The sequence below is a fragment of the Haemorhous mexicanus genome, chromosome 16, assembly GCF_027477595.1.
Source record: "Haemorhous mexicanus isolate bHaeMex1 chromosome 16, bHaeMex1.pri, whole genome shotgun sequence".
NCBI lineage: Eukaryota > Metazoa > Chordata > Aves > Passeriformes > Fringillidae > Haemorhous > Haemorhous mexicanus.
Window position 1 is genome coordinate 10,923,551 of NC_082356.1, and position 16,001 is coordinate 10,939,551.

At 54.9% G+C, this 16,001-nt stretch overlaps 1 protein-coding gene across 1 annotated transcript; it reads left to right on the forward strand.

The window, feature by feature from the left end:
* The first annotated feature begins 14,217 nt into the window (after positions 1–14,217).
* LOC132334658 (olfactory receptor 14C36-like) lies at positions 14,218–15,168 on the forward strand. Its single transcript, XM_059860752.1, has one exon. It carries the CDS (start codon positions 14,404–14,406, stop codon positions 15,166–15,168), a length of 765 nt encoding a protein of 254 aa, XP_059716735.1. The 5' UTR covers positions 14,218–14,403.
* Positions 15,169–16,001: the final 833 nt, after the last annotated feature.

A 16,001-nucleotide genomic window follows, 5' to 3' on the forward strand; every position in this document is an offset into this window, starting at 1 on the left:
TTAATTTCCAATTTTTAACAATTGAGAAGGACGGGGTTTACATTTTTCCATTTCAAGAAAGGCTCCTGCCTTCCTTAGCAAACACCTGTCTTTCCAAACCAAGACACAGGAGCCACCTGTATTATACATGTGAATACTTCACACGAAAAAAAACAAGAGCCTCAAAAAGGCAAAACAGCTTGGTAATTTGTAGAAAGTAACTCTGATCAAAAATAAAATGTGTGAATAGATTGGTCTGAAGATGACATTCACAATTTTCCTGGTGACATTGTGCACTGTACTGTAGCAGTGGATAGTCACTGGACATATAGAGTAGGATAGCTGGATATGCTTTTCAAACTTATTCTTAGTATTCATTGAATTCTTCATTGAATTCTCATCCTTCTGTACACTTCAGCTCTGCTGTAAACTTCAGAGACATTTTTTCACAAGCTTCTAACAAGTTACTCTGGATCCATAATTCCTGAGACCAAATGGAGTCCAAATGCCAAGTGGGATTACTCTTTTCAAAGCCTGGAGTCACACAGAATGGAGCATGACTTAAATCATCCTGTGCATCCCCTACACATAACAGTCCAGTCACTGACCAGCTGCAATAATTTTTGACTTTTGCTACAAATTATCTTCAAGAATAAGCTACAAATAATATCTTGATCTGGTTTAAATTCAGGGATGGCAATGCATATGCCCTATAAAATTCTAAGGGTACCTAGTGCTGTTGCAGTAATACAAGAGAACTGTAAGTGTGTATTACTAGTTGTTATTCATATTAGGTAAAAATGGCTCAGCTCAGCTTTGCAAAGCAAGAAACAAAACATGGAGAGTTGAAATGATGGAGTTGGGACAGTGTAGCCAGTCTGCTTTTTGTGAGAGATGCTCTTAAGCAGTGGCAGTAGTAATGTACTCATCTCCTGTAACTTTGCTCCTTGTGATCTACTTTCCACCTCAGCAACTTTTTCTGCTCTTTTTTTTTTCTTTATTTCTTCAGCTGAGTACCAAAAGGAAAAGACAGAACTGCAATGTTACTACCAAAGTAATAGATTTTTTTCAAACTAAAAAATACTCACAGCTTTTAGAAAACACATCAGAAATGTTGGAAAGTGTAAACACTACAAGATATTGAACGGTATTTTTACATTATACTACATCAGCCAAACAAATGGACAGTAGGGCTTGAGGAACAAGGATATAATTGAAGTTTTGTTAAAAGGGCTTGTTTGGGTCTCTATGTGGTAACTGTCATCATCCTGATGTAAATACTTCACAATCTATTTATTTATCCTAAGTTGTAATATTTTGCATCATTGATCAGCTATGATTTTTTAGATTTCTCTTGTACCCATCATTGAAATATCTGAGCACAACCTCCAAAAGAGACAAATGGTAAAGTAGCAAAGGGCTGCAATAACTGAGCAGCCAACGAGATAAGCTACACTGGCATCTCTTGGCTTTGCCAAATCCTCTGTGAGTGCTTTCGTTTCTTTTCCACTTTGGTTTAAAACGCAACACATTTTCATTATTTCTGATGCCTCACCTCTGAAAGAAAAACATAGATATTCTTGTTAGCAGTGTCTTATTGGCCAATAAAACCTTAAAAGCTCTTTTAACTAGAAGTCTTGCGGCCTTGTGAGCTGTGCGGTGGAGATGGGAGCCAAACTCACCCTTCCTGTCTATGCAGAAGATAAGGAAAAGAAATGGCATCATCTAAAAAACTCAGAGGTCTGCTCTCTAGCTCCTTCCTAACTCCTTCAAATCCCCCAAAGTGTGAATTAGTGACAAACAGATGACAAGGACACGTAATGCTGGCTCTTTGACTCCAAAGCAGCTGCTTTAGAATCTTTCACATAACCCTGTGTAGTTATGTGCCAGAAATGTATCATTTGAAGAAACTTTCCCCACAGACTTGAACGGAGGTTTATTTGAAAGGTGTTTGAGGAGAAAGCCTCCCAGTAGATGTCCGGGCTTTGGCCTAGCTGTGTCCCTGCTGATTGTGAAGTGTGCCATCAGCTGCAGGGCTTTCTGGGCTAAAAATAGCATCAAGTCACTTGGACTTGCTCTTTTTGGCCTATAAAAGCTGGAGCCACTTTCGGGGCAAATTTGGAGACCTCATCTATGGGTGGATGGAGCACCTAGGATTTTCCCAATTGCTGGGAATGGTTCTCCAGGTCCCCGGTGTAAAACGGGGCTCCCCAGCAAGATGAGAAAAAAATGGTCTAGGTTTGAAAAGAGAGGTGTCTGAGAAGGAAGGCAGAAGCCTTCTCTGAAATGGAAATGTAAATCCCCTCCCTTCAAAAGATTATAATTTAGAAATTATAATGCTCTCAGGGAAAGCTATGGGAATAGGACTGAGCCCGCAGAGCAGGGCAGCATTTGCTGATGGTCTGAGCCCTTCCTAAAGATCCTGTTGGGCTGTCTTAGACCCGTGGGGCCAGGGATTCCTTCCAACCTGGGCCACTTTGGGTGGGCTGGGGGCAGCCCCAGGGCAGGTGGCAGTGTGTGCAGGGGCCCTGGGTGGCACGCTGCAGCACGGTCACCGTGGCACGGAACGGAAGCTGGTGTCCAAGGGCCCTTTGTGACACGTGGGAAATAGAAGCTTGCCCGGGTGCTCGGAACACGCAACGGCGCAGAACGGGACAGAGCGGTGCCGTGAGGAGCCCCCGCACAGCGCACTCGTTCCCGTCTGACCCGGAGCTTTTCTGTGGCCTTGTTCCTGAGGCTGAGCTCGAGGCCCGAGCACAGGACTCACTGACCTGTGGCCTTCCGAGGCCTCTGTTCTGCAGCTGCCCTCAAGGGCAGAGCGTGGGACTTGGTGCCCCGGAGCTTTTCCAGGACATCTCTCCTGCAAGTATCTCCAGGCAGTGACATGGAGCAGAGACCCCCGAGAGTGCCCAAGCTGGCCTGGCTGGAGGAGGAGGAGGAGGAAGAAGGCCCTGGAGCTGCCCCAGAGCAGGATACTGAAGAGGTGGTGCCGTTCCATCCACCACAGGAGGGTGAGTGGCAGAGCTGGGCCGCAGGGCTGGAGCCTGCAGCCAACTTGGTCCCATCCCATACCATCCCATGCCCTGGGGACATGCCCACGGACAGGACAGAAGAGGGGCCGGGCAGACACCCTGCAGTGGCCGTGCTCCATCTCCATGGGGCATCCCGGGGCCTTCCCTTCCTGGGGAGCGCAGGGCTGGGCTGTGTTCTCTGGCCTCTCCCGCAGCCCCTCAGCTCTGGCTGCGCTCACTCTTTGCCAGATGCAGCCGTGGAGCGCACGGGAGAGCAGGAATCCAGCCGTGGCCGCTTTCGCAGCACAGCTCAGGTACCTGCAGCCCTCCCCAGCTGGGCTGGGCCTGCTGTCCCTGCTCAGCCGAGCACCGTGTGTGGAGCAGTCCATGCAACATCCCCGGCTTCTTGCCCTTCTCCTACAGCTCGTTTGCAAGTTCATCCACAGCATCCAGCAGGGAGAGACCAGCACCACGGGCACTGGGCTCAGAGCTCACTCAGAGCTCCTGGGACATGAGACCAGTGCTGCCCTGCTGGATCTGCTCGTGGAGAGGGGTGTTTCCAGGCCAGAACAAGTAAGCAGCCTGTGGCCAGGCTTCAATTCCCCCATGAGTCACATGGCTTCCCAAGCCGCGCCTGCTGGTCCCTGGGAGCCTTTGAGGCTATCGCAGTGCGCTGGGAAGGGAAGCACTTCTCCGGGGACACTGGGGACAACGCTCCCTCTGGCAGCTTTCCAAGCCTCCCTGTGTCTTCTCCAGGTGCCCGCCATGGTGAGGTACATTCACCGATGGCTCCTGGCCAATGCTTCTGCTGAGCACAGGCTGGACAAGACCCTGCTGAGTGTCACCAAAGAACACCCGGGTGACGCAGTTGTGACGCTCCTGCGTCTGGCCCCGTCCTGTGACAGGTATGGGGCCCACCTGCCCAGAGGGCTCAGGGCTCCCCAGCCCATCACCCTGTACAGCCTGTCCCAGGTGTCTGACCAACAGAGAGTTCCAGGGCCCTCTGGCTGCTCCCTTTCCCAGGGCTGGCATGTCAGCCCCCGAGCCTTCTGCCATGCTCCCTTGCCGCCCCTCAGGGCTCTGCCCCCACAGGGCTGGGCTACCTGGGTGCTGCTGGCAAGGGCCAGTGGGCAGAGGCAGAGCCGGCAGTCAGCCCAGGCCCCTAGGGATGCCCAGGCCACGGTGCTGTGTCTGAGACCTGGCCTGAGACAGAGCTCTAATCCCACAGAGCTGCCATGGCCATGTGGAAGACCATCATGGGCTCGTCCAGGACTGCGGAGCCAGTGCTGCTGATCCTCCTGGATGTGCTGGGGAGCTGGCCAGAGCGCAGCATGTGCACCTCTGATGGGGACAAAATGGGTGTCTTTGCCCTGGCTGTGAGTTTCTGACACTGGCCTTTGCTGGCCCCAAGGCCACCTCTCCAGCAGCTCTCCATCCTCCTTCCCCCACTGCATCTCCCTGCCTCAGGCGCTGGCCTCAAACCTGACCCAGGGGCAGCTTCAGGCCCGCCAGGCCCCGTGCTCCCCCTGCACGGTCTCTCCGGGCTTCTCCCTGCCAAGCTCAGGCCCTGCCACACGGACACCTCGGCACTGAGCGCTGTCTCGGGGGGCTTTGTCCTTTGCAGGCAACCGTGGTGATGTGGAAGATGCTCCAGGAGCCCCGCGTCTCACGTGTAGTGACAGCGTATTCTCCCCGCCTATTTGTGCATCTGCTCTTCCAAGTGTTCTTCAGCACAGAAGAGATTCCAGAGGAGGTCGATACTTTCTGGAAGGAATGCCAGGAAGAGCACGGTCTTGCCACCAGCCCCAACAGGTGCTCCATCCCAGTCCTCCTGTCCCTGCCACGTGGCCTGTGAAGGAGCCAGTGCTGCCAGTGTGACCTGGGCTTTGCTCTGCACACAGGTTTGCACTGCAGACCCTGAAGTCCCTGCTCTGCCGAAAGCAGCACAAGGATGTGGTGGTGTCAATGGAACGCAAGTGTTGCTGGGACACGCTGCTCTGTGCTGACACCCGCCACTATGCCGTGGGTCTGCTGGCCAGGTGAGACTCCTGTTCTGCCCACTGCTCCCGGCATTTGAGCTCTGTGCCTGGGGTGTCCCACACAGATCCCGTGGCCCTGGGACACAGGGCCTTGTCACTGAGGGATGGCCAAGCAGACTGGAAAAGGCTAAAAGGGGAGAGAGCACTGGAGGAGACACCTCCTAAAAGGCCCAGGTGCCCTTTCAGGATGGTGCTGAAAGACCACCAGGCTCTGTGAGCCCATCCTTGGAGAAATTTGCTCAGGTTCCTGGTCCCTTTTTCGCCCTCCTAGGGAGATGCGCCGTGCTTGTCCTCGCTTGTGTTCCAGAATTGCACTCCACCTCCTTGGGCTCCTCAGCTCGCAGGAGCCACACTGGGATCTGCCCGCCCTGGCATTCCTTGTGGAGGTGAGCCGGGTGTCCAGCGCTGCCTCGCTGAGCTGCCTCCCAGCTCCCTGCCCTCTCATCGCCGCAGCCGCCTTGGACGGTGCCCGCACCCATTGCAGCTGCCTGGGCCCAGCCCTGTGCGGCTCCGGGCTCCTGCTGGCTGAGGTCCCCGTCACTGCCCTGTGCTTTTCAGGTCCTCGAGTGCCTGGATTCGAGTGAATGTGCTGACAGTGTTGTGAAGATCTCATCAAGGTACCTGCAGAGCGAGTGCAGGGAGAGGCGTCGCCTGGCACTCAGGGCCCTTCTCGAGCTCATTGATGATCCCTCAATGGTGAGAAGGGGGCAGTGGCTGAAGCTGAGCTGGGAACGCAGTCGCTTGGCCTTGCCTGGGCTTCGGGCGCTGGGGCAGCTGCTCCCAGCTCTCCTGCCTCCCACTTCAGCTGCCCGAGTGCTTCGGGACAGGCCTTTGGCCTCTGGGCCCTGCGGCAGCAGGGTGGGGTTTCACAGACTTGTGATCCGCACAGGCCGAAAGAATGTGGAGCTTGACCGAAAGCCTCATGGATCTACTGTGGGACAATAATGCAGAGATAGCTGGGATGGCGCTCATCACACTCAGCTTTCTATTCCTGCACAAACACGTTCTGATGTCAACCCCCATTGCCCTGCAGCTGGCTGAGGCGCTCCTGCCACTCTTTGACCACGTAAGGCTCTGTGCCCCCAGCCAGAGCCACTGGGTGCTGCCTGGAAATTGTGTGCCCTGTGAACTTCCAGGCCTGTGCCCAGGGGGGCCTGGAGGAGCCAATGCTGAGGTATTTTTTCTTTTTTTTTCATATAGGATAATAGCCAGGTACAGCTGCTCTCCATAAAACTCTTCCAAGACATGATGGAGTTTTTGGAAGAGAGAGATAAACTTTTGGAAAGTCCGGTGCACCAGAGCCTGCTTCCACTGCTCTTCCACTGCCATGATGAGAATCAGCGTGTGGCAGAGGTGAGGACTCGTGGGCTGCTGCTGTCCCCCTGCGAGGGGGCTCGGCTGCCTCCTGCCCTGCACCTGCTGGACCGCAGCCTCCTCCAGGCCGTGGCACAGGGACGCCGGTCCCGTGCCCTGGGCTCTGGGGCCATCTCTGCATCTCTGCTGCTCTCCAGGCTTCTCGGGAAACGCTGCTTTGTGCGGTCAAGTTCATGAAGAGGAGGGATCTCAAAAAGCTCGTGAAGGAGGAGAAACTGTGGAAGTTCAGCAAGTGCCTGGTAAGGACGACCGAGAATGCCCAGCCTCAGCGTGGAGAAGGCCTCCGAGGGCGGTGCTAAGTGTGCGGGGCGGGCAGCTGTGCCCCTGCCCGCTGCTGCACGCAGAGGCCGCGCGGGCTCCTCTCCAGGCTCCCGTGGGCCCGAGCCGGGTGCCCGTGGAGCTCCGGCCCGGCGGAGCTGCGGGGCGGGCCGGCACCGCGGCTCCCCGGGCAGCAGCCGGCCCTCTGCCCCTCCCCTCGGGAGCCCGGCGCCAGCGGCTGCTGGCCGCGCCTCAGGGCTGTGCGGGCAGGGGAGGCCGGGGCTGGGCGTAGGCAGCGCCCGGCCGAGGGGCTGATCCCGCGCCAACCCTTCCTTCCCTCCCGCCGCTCTCTCCAGCTGGCAGAGGACAGGAGCAGAGCGGCCGAGCACCTGCGCCGGGCCCTGCGCTACCTGCAGAGCCCACAGGAGCCCCTGCGAGAGGCGGCCATCAGGTTCATGGGTGAGCCACAAGCCCGGGCTCCCTCCCTGGCCCGCCGCAGCTCAGCCCCAGCCCCGCCTGCTGCCCCGGCAGTGCCGGCCGGGCTCGGCGCCGTGGAGCCCCGGCTGGCCTCGGCGCTGCTGCTGCCCTCTGGCAGCCGAGCCCTGGGGCGGCAGCGTGCGGCCAGGGCCCGGGCTGAGCCCTGCCGGGCCAGCAGGCCGTGTGGCCACAGCGCCGGCAGCGCCGCCGGCAGGGAGCTGTGCCACTGGGGCCGTGACAGGCTCTGTGTTCACAGGGATTGCCGGGCAGAGCTTGAGGGGGCAGCAGCAAGAGCTCCAGCTGATCTGCAGTGGTGAGTGAGGGCAGCGGGCTGGCAACGGGGGCTGGCTGGGGGAGAGCTTCAAGCCCTGCCCTGGCTACAGAGGGCTCTGCTCCCGTGGGCAGAGCACACTGAGATTTCAGGGCTAAGTCGGCCATTCCTGGCCAGCAGCTTCGGGCTGATCCCCAGACTCCCTGCTCCCTCCTGGCCATGGCAAGAGCCAGCTGGCATGGCCTTGGCTGGGTTCTCTCCTGGGGTCCCAAGAGATCCGGCATCTGACTGTGGCTCTCTCTTGCAGCCCTTGAGGACCAAACAAATGATGTCAGCCTCGCCATTGGAAGCCTGGCAATTGAAACATTGTGTGTCCTCAAGTCAGTAGGCCCGGCTCCGATCTCCATGTTCCAGCGGCTCCAAAATCACCTGCGCAGGGCATGGAAGACACGGCCTCGCCTGTCACAGCTTGGCTGCCTGCCCTGCCGGAGCTCTGTGGAGAGCTGTTCCACAGGCTCTTTTTGCTGAGGCCACCTGAGGCAGGAGGCATTTCTTTTTCTTCAGGGATGCTATTTTCTTTTCTTTCTTTTTTTTTTTTTTTTTTTTTGTTTGTTTGTTTTTGTTTTGTTTTGTTTTACAGTGTAAATATAGACTGTGTTATAATACACAGACTGCCAGGATCTTCTTTTGCTGCCCAGGGTCCACAGGGCATAGGGGAAGAGAGGGAAAAGGGTGCTTGTGCTCAGCCAGCTGCCCAGGCATGCAGTGGGGAAGGGGAAATGCCCAGAAGCCCCTTGGCTTTTGGTGGTTCCGCTGAAGCCTTTGTGCTGCCGACAGAGTGGGTGGGCAGGGGCCGGAGCTGCGGGGATCCCTGCGGGAGCGGTGCCTGGAGATGGCCACAAGCCCTGTGCCAGGCAGGAAGCGCCATCCGTGTCCTCCTGCCCGTGTGCTGCTGGCTGCGCTGCTGAGGGCTCCGAGGTGCCTCTGGCTGGGGCTCCTCTGGAGCTGCTGTGGGGCTGCGGCGCTGCTGCCGGGCAGCTTGGCCGGGCTGGGGGAGACCCTGAGGGGCTAGGGCACTGGGAAGCCCTGAGCAATTGGGTGTCAGAGCCCATAAGCAGCCCCCTGGCAGCTGCCTTGTTCCTGCTGGAGTTGACTTGCAAGACAGATCCTGGGCGCTCTGGAACGAACAGCATCAGTGTTGTTGGAAACCAAAATGCAGGGAATTCTCAGACCTTTGGTCTTGTCAGCAGAGCTTAGAATTAAACACAGGATTTGATCTGAGACCTTGGAAAGGGCTTTCAAACTTAGGTGCTAGAAGTGAGAATGTGGATTTATAGTTTATAGCAGAGACACGTGGAGGAAAGTTGAAGTGGAGGAAAGTTTAGAGTTGTAGAGTTCAAGATCTAGAAAAACTAAAAGTAGTTACAATGGTAAACAAGAAGCTTAGGATGCAGTGCCGTAGGTTTCTACGTCATAACATGGTTGGTTGGCTAAGGAAGCTGACGCTGTAGCATGAGTCCATAGAAGGAAATATTGAAGGATTGGGTCCGAAACATAGATATCCTAATTGGGGCCCCGGAGCTTTTCCAGGACATCTCTCCTGCAAGTAGCTCCAGTCAGTGACATGGCGCGGAGACCCCCGAGAGTGCCCAAGCTGGCCTGGCTGGAGGAGGAGGAGGAGGAAGAAGGCCCGGGAGCTGCCCCAGCGCAGGATACTGAAGAGGTGAAGCCGTTCCAGCCACCACAGGAGGGTGAGTGGCAGAGCTGGGCCGCAGGGCTGGAGCCTGCAGCCAACTTGGTCCCATCCCATGCCATCCCATGTCCTGGGGACATGCCCACGGACAGGACGGAAGAGGGGCCGGGAAGACACCCACACTGGCTGTGCTCCGTCTTCCTGGGGCATCCCAGGGCTTTCCCTGCCTTGGAAATGCAGGGCTGGGCTGTGTTCTCTGGCCTCTCCCGCAGCCCCTCAGCTCTGACTGTGCTTGCTCTTTGCCAGATGCAGCCCTGGAGCGCACGGGAGAGCAGGAATCCAGCCGTGGCCGCTTCCGCAGCACAGCTCAGGTACCTGCAGCCATCCCCACCTGGGCTGGGCCTGCTGTCCCTGCTCAGCCGAGCACCGTGTGTGAAGCACTCCATGCAACATCCCCGGCTTCTTGCCCTTCTCCTACAGCTCGTTCGTGAGTTCATCCACAGCATCCACCAGGGAGAAACCAGCACTGAAATAAATAGGGCAGGAGATCTTTCTCCTTTTCAGTGCCTTTATTAAAAGTGATCAGCTCAGGTTGGGAGGTAAGACGGGTCTGCGGTCACACCTTTGTCGCACCCAGGAGTGGCTCAGAGGAGGAGGAAAATGCAGCTTCATTGACTAGGGGGCAGAGCTGGGGGTCCTGTCCCCACAAAAGTAGCAGGAATATTCCCCTAATTCTGCTTTTTGGGTTTTCTGTCTAGGGTACTGGCTCTAGCCAAGGTCCTTTTAGTCTGGGGCTAGAGGCAGCAAAGGTTCTCAGTGTCTCTGCAGGCTCTGGACCTTTGTCCTCATGTCTAGGCATCACTTTGATCTCCTAATTCTGTATTGGCTCGTCGCTTTTGGGTTTTTTTTTGGTAAGTGTGTTGGGGGTCATTCCCATGGCATGCTGGGTCTGAGGTTATTTTGCATGTCCTCTGATGTCCCCTCCTTTCACTGGCCGAGAAGGGCCATCCACCTGGCCCAGGCAGGGTGGTACTGATACAAAAAGGGGAATTCTCAACAATAGAGAGTTAACGACCTACTCTTAATAGGTCATTACAACATGAAGCTAACAAAGAACTCTCCTCTGTCACTACTGGTTAAACTTGTATTTCTACAACCCTTTATAAAAAAATTGGTAACCCTTTTTTACTCATACCATCGAGCACGTGACCACTATATATGGACAATGGAACTCTGTGCTCTGTGCTGTTTGGTGGTTTTGTTTCACTGAAGTGATATTCTAAGAGAAGCAGTTTCCACCAATGGAAAAAAAACCAATCAGTAATTAGCTTTGAGAACTGACAATCTGTTAAACCACTAAGGAAACTGTACACGGCCCTGTGAAGACACACGGTAAAGATGAAAAAGCCTGGGAGGGTCTCTTTCCCTTCTGGCTGGCACAGAGGTAACAAGGCTGACCCAGCCCCGTCTCAGCCAGGGCAGCCCAGGCGGCTCCTGCCGTGGGGCCGGGCCCCTTCCCAGGGACCCCGCCAGGCCCCATCGGCTGCCGGGCAGGGCAGGGGAGGCCGCGGGGCCGAGGCCGGGCCGGGCCATGGCTGCAGTTCCAACATCTGGGCACTGCTGAGCCCTGCCCCGCCGCCAGCCCGGGCCGAGCCAGGATCCGCCGGGCCCCAGGAGCAGCCCCGGGCCGGGCCGGCTCGGCCAAGGTTCTGCCACCGTTGGGGTTCACCCACAACCCCCGGGCAGGGGGAGGAGAAGCCATCGGCCCCCGGCCGAGCTGCTGCTGTGTTCTGGCCTGGCTGCTGAGATCCTGGCCCTGCCCCAGTGCGGCCCATCCTGACACAGACCCAGCACAGCCACTGCAGAAACCTCCATGGTAAAACAGCTCCGGCCCAAGGACCGAGCCCGGCCGGGGTCACGGAACCATCTGCAGGCCCCGGGTGAGATATGAACTCTGTCAGTGCTTCCATCCTCCCTCGAGTGAGAGAAAAGGACAAAGTGCAGGCACATAGAAAGGCAACGTGAACACACCGAGGTCCGTGAAGAGGAAGCTGAGCCCCAGATGGGAGGGATGAGGAGATGCCTTGATCTTGGGGCTGGATTCCTCTTGTAAAGCTATGGAGAAGGATGTAATTTATCCATCAGACTCTCTTTTTCCCTATAACACATTGAAAAGTATGGGGAGATGACTTGTTCAGCAAAGGCCTCCACGCTAAAGTAAGCAAATGTTGAAGTATCTGTGATTTCATGAGAAGTTTGTACAGAGAAAAGAGCAGAGTGATGAGACCCTGTGCCCTCAGGGAGACAAGAAGACCTCTGTTCCCAGAGATGAAAATGATTTCAGAAATAGATGAAGAGAACCTCTGCTCTTAAACAGCTCATCTTTAAACTAATATCCCACAAGCTGACATGGCCCATAAACACAGCTGTGGGAAAAGCTGTGAAAAATGGGAGGGACTTGACAAATTTTTCCAGGTGGCTGCTATTCGTGGAAATTAAAAGCCATGAGAAAACAGTTTTCTTGTGGAGAAGTCTAACATCATTAACAGGAGGAATTTCTCTCCTTAAGTGAACTGAAAAATAGAATATTGTAGAGGTGGTAAACTGACTGAAAATTTTAGGTTTTGTTTCCTTACATTGTCAGTAAGAAAGAAAAGGTTGTAGGGAGAGGAGAAGTGTTCTGAAAGTTTTGTTCTGATTCTTATTGCTCTTTCTTTTAGCTACTGTTAATAACATTTTCTTTATATCCTTTTAAAGTTCTGAGCCTACTTGGCATTTGTCCTACTCCTATCTCACAACAGGAAATGAGTAAGGATATTCCAGTGAGTGCACTGGTAATTAGGCAACTCTGAACCCACCACACTTATTGATGCATTGGCCAAAACTACCACAGAAAACTCCCTGATGAACTGCATGAGAGCAGAGGGAATCAAGGCAGAGCCATGGTTTGTCAGGACTAGTTTGATCCTAATGAGCCCTGTGGTGCATTTGGAGCTGAGCCCTGGAGCCTCAGGGCCTGAGAGGAGATTGCACAAACCATTCCAGGAGCCAAAGGCAGAAAAAACACCCAAAGTGTCTCGAGGCATGAATGGGTCCCTCTGAGGTCCATACCCAACACAGGCTCCTCATGGGCTCCTTGGAGGAGAGAATTGGAGGCCAGGACTGCACAAAAACCTCTTAGAGACTCAGTGTGGGAAGGAAATTCCAAAGTACCTTAAACACCTTGAGTGTCTCAAAGTATTAATGAGCCCCACTCAGTGTCAGTACAAAGCTCTCCAGGGACTCATTAAAGCAGATAATTGGGGCCATGATTGCACAAACCTCTCACAGAGTCTGTATCCAAAGGGAAACACCAAGTACCTTAAAAGAACTGAAGTACCTTGAAGCATTAATGAGCCCCACTGAGTGTTGTTACTGACAAAGCCTCTCCAGGGACTAATTACAGCAGGTAATTGGAGGCCATGATTGCTCACACCTCTCAGAGACTCCCAGGCAAAAGCCAAACCCAAAGTCCTTTGAAAACCCTGCAGTCCCTGGGAGCATTCAGGAGCCCCCAGGGCCATTGCTGAGCAAGGCTCCCCAGGGACTCCTTCCAGCAGATCCCTGAGGCCACTGGGATGTGGGCTAGGGGGGAATGCTGAGGGCAGGACAAGGGGCTGACAGTGCCCAGCCTGGCTGGGGCTGTGCCAGGAGGCCTGAGTGCCTCAGGACAAGGTGTCTCCTCCCAGCCCTTGGTGGCACAGACCCTGCTCTACCCCAGGGCACCAAGATTGGCTTCTCTTTGTCCCCAGCTGTCATCAGTGCCTCCAGTTCTCTGCTCTGGCTGGGGCCTGGGGACACTTTCTCTGTTGTGTCCCTCAGTGGGACCCATTAAAAGTTCAAGAAACATTGGAGTTGGATTCTGACTTGGAGTTCTGGAGAGGTTTCTTCAGCTCCCTCTAAGGGACTGATGTTCAGGTCCTCAGCATAAAGCCCCAGAGGGTCATAAAGTCCTTGTGCTGTGTCTGTGCTGCTGAGCTGGGCTGGGCTCCTGGCCCAGAGGAAGCTCCTGGCAAGGGCAGCGCTGCAGAGAGACAGCTCTGGGCAGGAGCAGCTCCTGTGCACAGCCCAGCAGAGCTGGGGCACTGCCTGCAGCCACCCCGGGCACAGCACAGAGGCACAGAGAGCTTCAATCAGTCAGGGCTGGGAAGGTGCTGAGAAGTGCCTGGGGCACAATCACTGCCAGCCCTTGGCACAGGAACCTCTGGCTGCAGGACAATGCAGCTGCAGCTCCTGGAGCCATCTCCTAAAGCTGGAACATCCCAATGCCTGCAGACTCTGTGAGTACATTCTCTGATTGTCTCTTGTGCAGAGCAGCCAGGGGTGCCCAGGGCTGTCCTGCAGAGCAGGGTCCTGCAGCCCAGGGCGCTGTGCTGGGGCAGGGACTCTGCTGCCTGCCAGGGACAGCTCTCAGCTGGCCCGGGAGCTGCTCCCAGCACTGGGGGACAAGATCTGGCTGGGAAGATACAGCTGGTAAGGCTTCTCCTTCTGTGGGGAGGATGCTGCATTGTTCAGGACTGCTCCCATCATGGCATTTAACTGCAGAACATTTCCATGTAGATTATACAGGGAGCACAGCAAGGGAGGGGCTGCATAAAAGCAAAAATCCTGCTTTATTATCTACTGCTCTGGGTTGCCTGGATGGAAAATTGCCCATAGAAATTTATCTCTCAGTTCAGGTGGAAAATAAAAAAAATATATCACAGATCTGAGTAAACTAGGCAGTGACAGAAATCAGCACAGGGCCCCTTAGAGGCAGCATCAGTGTTGCTTTTCCAGCCTCCTCACGGTAGATCTGACTTTGCCATCAGAGCCTGCAGAGCCAGAGCTGCCCCTGGGCAGTGCCAGAGCTGGGAGGGGTTTGCAGGGCAGAGCTGAGCCCCCAGGGCTGGGCTGGACCCTGGCAGCAGTGGCAGGGCGCAGCCCTGGGCACAGGGAAGCAGCTGCTGGCAGGGACAGCTCCAGGCAGCAGAGCCCTGGGCAGGCAGTGGGGGTAAAGTTGTCCCCAGCTATGCTGGAATATTTAAAGTACTGTCCAACCCCAACTATTCCATGATTGCTGTTTTTACAGATCCCCATGCCGAGACAGCACAAATATCCAACAGCAGCTCCATCAGCCACTTCCTTCTGCTGGCACTGGCAGACACGCGGCAGCTGCAGCTCCTGCACTTCTGCCTCTTGCTGGGCATCTCCCTGGCTGCCCTCCTGGGCAACGGCCTCATCATCAGCGCCGTAGCCTGCGGCCACCACCTGCACACGCCCATGTTCTTCTTCCTGCTCAACCTGGCCCTTGCTGACCTGGGCTCCATCTGCACCACTGTCCCCAAAGCCATGCACAATTCCCTCTGGGACACCAGGACCATCTCCTACACAGGATGTGCTGCACAGCTCTTTTTATTTATGTTCTTCATCTCAGCAGAGTTTTCCCTCCTGACCATCATGTGCTACGACCGCTACGTGTCCATCTGCAAACCCCTGCACCACGGGACCCTCCTGGGCAGCAGAGCTTGTGCTCACATGGCAGCAGCTGCCTGGGCCAGTGCCTTTCTCTATTCACTGCTGCACACGGCCAATACATTTTCCCTGCCCCTGTGCCATGGCAATGCCCTGGGCCAGTTCTTCTGTGAAGTCCCCCAGGTCCTCAAGCTCTCCTGCTCCAAATCCTACCTCAGGGAACTTGGGCTCATTGCTGTTAGTGGCTGTTTAGGATTTGGGTGTTTTGTGTTCATTGTTTTCTCCTATGTGCAGATCTTCAGGGCTGTGCTGAGGATCCCCTCTGAGCAGGGACAGCACAAAGCCTTTTCCACCTGCCTCCCTCACCTGGCCGTGGTCTCTCTCTTCATCAGCACCTCATTTTTTACCTACCTGAATCCCCCCTCCATCTCCTCCCCATCCCTGGATCTGGCCTTGTCAGTTCTGTACTCCGTGGTGACTCCAGCCCTGAACCCCCTCATCTACAGCCTGAGGAACCAGGAGCTCAAGGCTGAAGTGCGAAGACTGATGACTGCATGGTTTCAAGAACATTGAACTGCTGGTCAATTTCTACAAATCACTTCTAATAAAACTAGTTTGTGATACTTTTTGTTGGTTTCATTTTGAAGATTTGTTTCCTTTGTTTTAGTTTTGTTATATTGTCTATAGAGAAATGTCATTATTTGTGCCATTTCTGATTTTGTTTCTCTCCAGGTTCCCTGTGGCCACAGACTGTGTCAATGAGGGGCTGTGCTCTCAGTGGCTTTAAACAAACTGAAGGATGCCCCAGCAAAGTTTTCTGCAGAGATGCCCTTTTGTTGCCTTCTCTGGAGCTGCAGCAGCAATGTCTGTGTGCAGAGCTGGGGGCAGATCAGTACTGTTGCAGCAGCTATGCTCCTGCTGGCCACACCATTCCTGAGCCAGGCCAGGAGCCATTGGCCTTCTTGGCCACCTGGGCACACTGCTGCCTCATGTCCAGCTTGCTGTCCATCAGTCCCTGCAGGTCCCTTTTTGCCTGGCTGCTGTCCAGCAACTCTGTCCCCAGCCTGTAGCACTGCTGGGCTTGTTGTGGCCAAAGTGCAGGACCTGGAACTTGGATTTGGTAAACCTCACTTTGCTGGGTTTGGGCCCTGCATCCAGCCTGTTCAGGGCCCTGTGCAGAGCCCTCCTATGCTCCCACCGATCAACATTCACACTCTGCAAAGATGTCCTTGGTTCCAAGGGGCCCCTCAGTGTCAGAATGGCCTCCGTGTTACGCCAGGTATTGCACTCTCACACTGGTCTCCTTGGTTCCATGAGACCATGCAGAGCAACAATGGTCTCCTTTGTTCCATGGGGCCCAATATTTGACAATATTCTTGTTGGTTCCATGGGGCTTCAGAGTTTCA

Bases quoted from the DNA above. Each gene is read 5' to 3' on its own strand.
- LOC132334658 (XM_059860752.1), top strand. From the start codon at position 14,404: ATGTTCTTCTTCCTGCTCAACCTGGCCCTTGCTGACCTGGGCTCCATC.